The 6,647-nt window shown below is 34.4% G+C and overlaps 2 protein-coding genes across 2 annotated transcripts in view; one reads left to right on the top strand and one right to left on the bottom strand.

The window, feature by feature from the left end:
- LOC111622372 (acyl-coenzyme A thioesterase 13-like) overlaps nucleotides 1–3,701 on the top strand; it is a 12,592-nt gene extending 8,891 nt beyond the window's left edge. Inside the window, exon 2 of the mRNA XM_023364729.1 lies at nucleotides 3,296–3,701. Within this exon, the coding sequence (XP_023220497.1) occupies nucleotides 3,296–3,449 (154 nt within the window). The 3' untranslated portion in view covers nucleotides 3,450–3,701. The remainder of the gene's footprint in view (nucleotides 1–3,295) is intronic.
- A 320-nt stretch (nucleotides 3,702–4,021) lies between these two features.
- LOC111622371 lies at nucleotides 4,022–6,349 on the bottom strand. The gene is made up of 2 exons (XM_023364728.1): nucleotides 5,781–6,349; nucleotides 4,022–5,710 (listed from the first exon to the last, which is right to left on the bottom strand). Exons 1-2 carry the CDS (start codon nucleotides 6,067–6,069, stop codon nucleotides 4,986–4,988), a joined length of 1,014 nt encoding a protein of 337 aa, XP_023220496.1. The 5' UTR covers nucleotides 6,070–6,349; the 3' UTR covers nucleotides 4,022–4,985.
- Nucleotides 6,350–6,647: the final 298 nt, after the last annotated feature.

Genomic DNA, 6,647 nt, shown 5'->3' with positions numbered 1-6,647 from the left:
CGATCTCGATTTACCCACAATCTGGATTGTGACTGTCGCCAGTGGAACGTCGTGCTGTTCGCACAGGTAACTCGCTTGAGAAGAACCCGGCTATTACACGCGATGATAAAATTGACATAACTACGCGGTAAGTCACAAACACCAACAAACAAAATGGAAGTTTTGGTTAGAAATAAATACTTTTTCTTGCCGTATATCTAATAATAGACAGATGTCATCGTCTCTCCAGATGTCTTTTTTATTTTTCTGTCGATAGCCGGACACGTGTTCAGCAGCCATCTTGTATTTCCTCGCGCGCATGGGATTGTGGGATCTCTCTTATGACTGGATCTAGTTTCAAGAACTCTCTCCAGTCGATCGCGATATAGCCTCGTTTCAGTCGAGATTGAAACGGTCGAGAGCATTCGCACCACGGAACTCTCTCCGACCTTAGTCACAATCTAGATCGAAATGCTCGGTGCGAACGGGGTATTAGTCCGTAAAGTTCCCACCTATCGGGCTGCGATTGGCTCATGTATTTAATCGTTCCTACAACGTAATTTTTGGTTAGCGTGGAACGTATCTAAGCGTTATAGGGGGTCTACTGTAGTACGGCTGCTCGTCCACTATTGGTCCAGATTCGGCCAATCCTGTCACAACACGAGTCGGCGATGACGTTTTAACACATTTTACGAGTCTCTTTTAGCGTCTTTATACGAATACGGTCGCAATTTTTTCGTCGTGATATACGAATCCGCATTATATGAACCTGCATTATAGGGGGGTCTACTGGTACTATGGTCGTTGAAATATTGAATATAAATGGGGTTTGCTTGCAAAATCCGCACGGGCGAAGTCGTTGGTAACAGCTAGTAATAATATAAAAACAATTTGTAAAATGCATTGAAAAAATAATTTATTCTAATGTTTATAGAATGAAATTAATTTATTTATATTAAGTTTTTTTTATTTCCAATTGTCCAATAAATTATGAAATTTGTTCTCATTGGTTTTTACATCAGGACAAGTTAAAAGTAAAGATATTACTCTAAATCTACTCATCAAACAATACTAAAACTAACCTAAAATTAGAATGAATTATCTTTCCAATATATTTTATGTAATAAATCCACATGTTGAATTTAATTTGCACTTTAAAATTACAATAATTTATATGCTGTAAAATACCTTGTATTACAGAATTATTAAGTTTATTTCATATTTAAAGCAGGTTTGATAAATTTACATGATTGTTGAATTCTGACAGTCTTACATAGTTTAAGATATATAGCCTATAATGGCATGCCAGATAACTGCTAACAGCAAAAGTGTAGATTATCTGTATACTGTATTGTATTAATACTAGGTAGCTGAATAGTTCAGTCAATGTTAACTTGCTTATAATTAAACTTTAAAAAATTTTTAAAAAGCAGGCAAATTTATGAAACAAAAATTAATGAAATTACTAAAAAAATTTCAAATAAATTTAAATTTGATTATCTTTTGTGGAAAACAACACTAAAACAATTTAGTTATGAGGCAAAAGAAAAAAAAAGTTTCAATTAATTTTAAAAATTTTAATTAAGAGTTTTAAAATGCAGGCAAAATTAACGCAAAATTAAATACAGTAAATAGTAATAAATGTAAATTATTTTAAATAATTATAAAAACTAAAACTTAAATAAATTAGATCTAAAAATTAAAAATTAATTGGAACTTTGGCCTTTACACCGATACCGAAACTAAAATTAATTTTTGGGCTGCAATTTGAAAAATTGTAGATCTATAAATTCCCACTATCGTTGTCAGTCTGCCCTTCCGTAATCTCGAGAACGGTGTTAGATAGACGAAAGTCAAGACCGGGTATGGAAAGCTTAGGGGCAGGAGGTCCCAATTAACTTTATACGAAAGTCGTGATTTCTCGAATGATGTTACATAGACGCTGCTGTTATCAGGAAAAGTATGATGTACGGGGACAAGCCACTACTAATTTGAGATAATGAACACATTTTAAATTAGATAAAAAATTAAGAATGTGGTTAAAAATTGCAACTCGGCATTGTGACGATATCACAATAAATAATTGTTTTAATTTTAATTTAAACGTTTAAAAGATGTTTTGAAATTTAAAGACATTATAATCAGTACAGTGATGCCTTCCGATATCGTGGTTAATAAGTAAAGATTATATTGGATTGAACAGAAAGTTTTAATGCATTTTTAATAGCTGTGGTTATCTGAAATAAATGTGTGATTTAATTATAACAGTTGTGAAATTTAACACATCATTGTTGTTGATTTCTTTGTTTTAGAATGTGTAGTTTATATTAAACATTGCTACGTTAAAAGTAAACGTTGATTTACATTTGTTCTAATGCGCGTGGTCATATCCAGACTCGAAGACAACCGTGACAAAACAAGATAGTCACATGAAATTTTTGTAATTCGTCTGATGTGAGATCGACGAAGCAAATTTGAAATTGATTTGCCCCTTTACATCATACTTTCCTGTTATAGAGTCCTGCCGGTCATTATCTAACTCCTTTCGGGCAAAAGTTTTGATTGAAATAACGTCACTTCCAGTCTAGATCGGAAGTTCGTATATAGTTAATCGGGGCCTCCGGCTCCTAAGTTTCTATAGTTTAGGAACAGGAGGTTCCGATTAGCCCCTCTCACTTCCATCTAACTCCGTTCTCGAAATTAAGGAAAAAACGGACTGACGACGGTGGGAATTTATATCTATAGTTTTTTCAAATTTCAGCTCAAAAAGTAAATGTAAAAATAATAAAAACTCTGGCCTGTACACCGAAATGTATGTGCTGTACTGAACAGATACACGCATGGTTTGCTCAACCTTCGCAACTGTCTCGTCGAAAATTGACGATCAGCCGCAAACTCCCTACCCCACTCGACGTTTTTGACATCTACGCACGACTCGCTATAACTTCCGTCAATTGGCGATGAATTTCAATTGGTTTAACACGACATGGCGGCGAGCCAGTACGACGTGGGCATACAAAAATGCATCGACCGAAATGGCGATTATGTAGAGCCTTAAAATGATATGAACATTATTGAAAATAAGCGTTTCTTTGTATTTAAAAAAATAGGAGACCTTACTTTTGGGATTACCCTCGTATATACAGTATATATCACCTTTTCATATAAAAATTTGAAAGCGTCATTAACATAAACAAAATTTTAAGCTCCATATTTTATAGTTATAATTTGCAATAAGTGTATGTAATACAGTACTTAATATTTTTGTGTCACTTTTGTAGTCTGAGAGTTTAAGTACGACTTATTTATTTTTCAGATTTTTACGGCCCATTAAAAGCGGAGAAGAAATATTAATCGAAGCAAAATTACTTCAAGTAGGCAAAACGTTGGCATATTCGACCGTAGACATTAAAAATAAAAAAACGGCAAAATTAATTGCAACGGCACATCACACAAAATACGTAGGATGAATTTTTATCAATACTGTTATTATAATATCAAATTGTTAATTGCAATTAGTTAACATTATACAGTTGTTAAGAATACTTAATTCTTAAACAAAAATAGGCAATATTTTTTATTTGAATATCATGTATATTAATTAAATAAATATCTTCAAGGAATTAAATAAGATTAACGAGAATGTAAGACTATTTCTAAACAGGAATACTTTGTTTAATGTATGTATATTTATAAAAAGAGAAATTTATTAATAAAATAGCTTCTGGTAGTCTTGTGCTTAATTTTTTCAGAAATGAAAAATGGCTAACATGTTTGAAACGAATTTCAATATTTACTACAACAAGAAATTACAGTCTGCCCATCTTTCTTAAAGATGTTTACAGATTGATGTCAATGCTCAATCATATTTCAAATCAAATAATTCGTCTTCTTCCAGTGAAATGTAATTAAATATGTTTTTATACAAATCCAATTTTTCTTTAAATTATTTTCTAAATCTATGATGTAGAAAACTAACTTTGATATCTTTTATTAGTTTCCTTATACAATGGAAGTTTGTTAATGTGGCCTGTGGAAAATAGCCGATAATTCGGACTTTGTTCGATAATTTGGCACACGCATTCCGCAAATTGCAATTTGTTTCGGTGTTGTGCTAAACAAAAGCTCAGTGCTACAAGAAATTACACATCACAGACATGTTTCAAAGGAAAAGTTATAATTACGTGATTCCAGATAGGTTAATACGTAATAACCAGATGATTCTTTCACTATCGTAAGTCCGCTGTTAGAAAGTAATTGTAGGAGAGACACGGTTAATCACTGTTTTAGAAGTATTTTTATTGTTGCTGTTCAGTCAAAAGATACATTTGGGCACGAGCCCCTCAGCAATATAGCCTATGCGTTATAAAATACAATAAGTTATAAGTTAAATATTAAATTTAATCGCTTGTAAAAGCTTGCTGCGACAAAGTTCTACAAGATTTGTAAGAGAGCGAAACTCTCCGAAAACGACGTCACCGTCCAAGAGATTCGTTGGCTTTCCACCACCTTTTCTCTGGGTAAATTAAGCATCGGGATTTCCATACACTATTGGAATTAAGCGCATAAACTTTTACTATTATGTATGGATTCGGATGCGACGTTAGAGATATTGACGAACACATACACACTATAAATATATATTCGTAACCATTTTTTTTTAAAAATCGAAACTCGAACAGTCAATGAATCGCAAATAAATGCGAAGATTATCGTTCATAAAATCGACGTGTTATTTTTCACATGTTAAAATCCACTGCGAAAAGTCAAAAATAGAATACAGTACACGAATTTTAACTACAATTTCATCGTTTTACTCGGCAACGACTATTTCACACGACGGAAATGTAAATTAATAAAAAAACTGGGAGGAATGTAGTCATTACTTTTTTATTCCATCGGAAAGAGCGGATAAACGAACGACATCGTTTTATTTTTGCACGTTTACATATTGACGTAAGACGCGAATTCGCTTCGAACGGGTACAGTCCGGAACGGAATTAACTTCAAACGACACATAGTTCTACGGCATCTCCCGAGTAATCGTTCATAACCGATTCCGAAAACTTCTGCTTATACGTTATCGAAGTTTTAATAAATCCCATTTCTTCCAATAATTCTCCGCTTTTGTTGATTCCTTCGGGACGGTAAGGACTAAACGCCATTATCGAACCCGCTATTTCCGGCTGGCGTCTGACGTAATTTGCCACCTCGCGTAGAATTACGCGAGCGAAATCTTCGGAAGTGGCGTACATGGGCGCCAAAAGCCATCTGCCGAAATATTTGAAAAGGTAGCAATAATTATCCGTTTCCTTTTGAAAGATGTAGAATCCCACCGCGCTCTTAATGTCAAAATATCGCAGTAAAAAGCGGCTGTCCAGCATGGAGGGTTTTTCGGAGCAGAAAGACAAAGTTCGTCGAAAACGCACCACGCATTTACATAAAGTTTGAGCTGGATGGCTAACGGACACCGTTCTCAACATCCTGCAGTAGGTCTCGTACACGTCGATGTTCCAGCGAGAAGTGTAAGAAATAAGTCGGGCGTTTACGTTACGGCCGACTTTTACGTTTACGTACACGTAACGCGGAGAAAGATGTTTGACGGCTTCGTCTAGTAGTTGCGATTTGAGTAAATCCGTCGCTTCTTTGTACTCCTCGTTAATCGCGCAGTTCACGATCATCCCGATTTTCCAATCGATAGCGATACAAACGCAGCATCCGATTACGAGTCCTATAAATAAAAATAAATAAATAAAAACGTACTTGGTCGTGGTCGGAACATCATTTCGAGAGTCGCCTACCAGAATTGCCCAAGACGGCGACTAGATAAGCGTCGGAGTCTCGAGAGCGAAGTTTGAATAATTCGGCTATTTTGAGTTTAATGCCATCCGCTTTAAAAAGATTCAAAGCTTGTTTCTCCTCCCCGCGACTTTCTATAGGTCTTATGTCGTAAGGTGGAATTTGCAATCCGTCCACTATCGGCGATTCTCCATCTGTCGTCGGAGTCGATACGTCGTCGTCTTCTTCGCTACAAATGTAGAAGCCGGGAAGTTCAACCGAAGAGCCGCATAACTTAAGAGACGATAACATGATAAAAATGCAGTAAAATTTCAACCAGAATAATTTAAAATACAAAATCTAACTGAATCGTTATCGAACTCATAAATCCATAGGAATGCCAATCAAGAAAGAATGTTCGGTTAACGTAAACTGTCTATTTAAAAAAATCAAGTTGGATAAATAAATACCTAAACCGACACTTCATCGTTTACGTATTATATAAAGAAACTTTCAAATTTCGTTTTTATAAAATCGATTTCTAATTAAAATGTAAAAACGATTGTTTTTACGCTTTAAGTACCAAACCGCTATGTAAAATAGTACAGCGTGATATGGCGAGCGATGAATATTAAATACAAACGATTTTTGACTAAATATTAATTTCGGTGATAACTTTTCTTCCGCGAGAAAGTTATAAATTTAAATACATAGATTATTTTAAAAATCTAACTTTTCCGCTATAGGTTTGACGTTTTCTATAGTCGCCAGGTGGTGCTTTTTATTGTTTTATTCTGCTATAAAGTTAAATTTAAGGGAAATTAACGAAACTTTTCTAATTGATATGAAACGTTTTTATGGAATTTCGTGCGAATGCTTTTATGGCAACG

This window comes from Centruroides sculpturatus, unplaced genomic scaffold (genome assembly GCF_000671375.1).
Source record: "Centruroides sculpturatus isolate CEXI.00-Female unplaced genomic scaffold, Cexi_2.0 scaffold7, whole genome shotgun sequence".
NCBI classification, from domain to species: domain Eukaryota; kingdom Metazoa; phylum Arthropoda; class Arachnida; order Scorpiones; family Buthidae; genus Centruroides; species Centruroides sculpturatus.
Note: the sequence above shows the minus strand (reverse complement) of the source record. Positions and strands in the feature narration are given on the sequence as shown.

What these genes read in the sequence shown, in the direction of transcription:
- LOC111622371 (XM_023364728.1), bottom strand. Translation starts at nt 6,069, where the DNA reads ATGTTATCGTCTCTTAAGTTATGCGGCTCTTCGGTTGAACTTCCCGGC. An exon ending in CGCCGTCTTGGGCAATTCTG is followed by an intron (nt 5,711 to 5,780) that starts GTAGGCGACTCT and finishes TTTTATTTATAG; the next exon opens with GACTCGTAATCGGATGCTGC.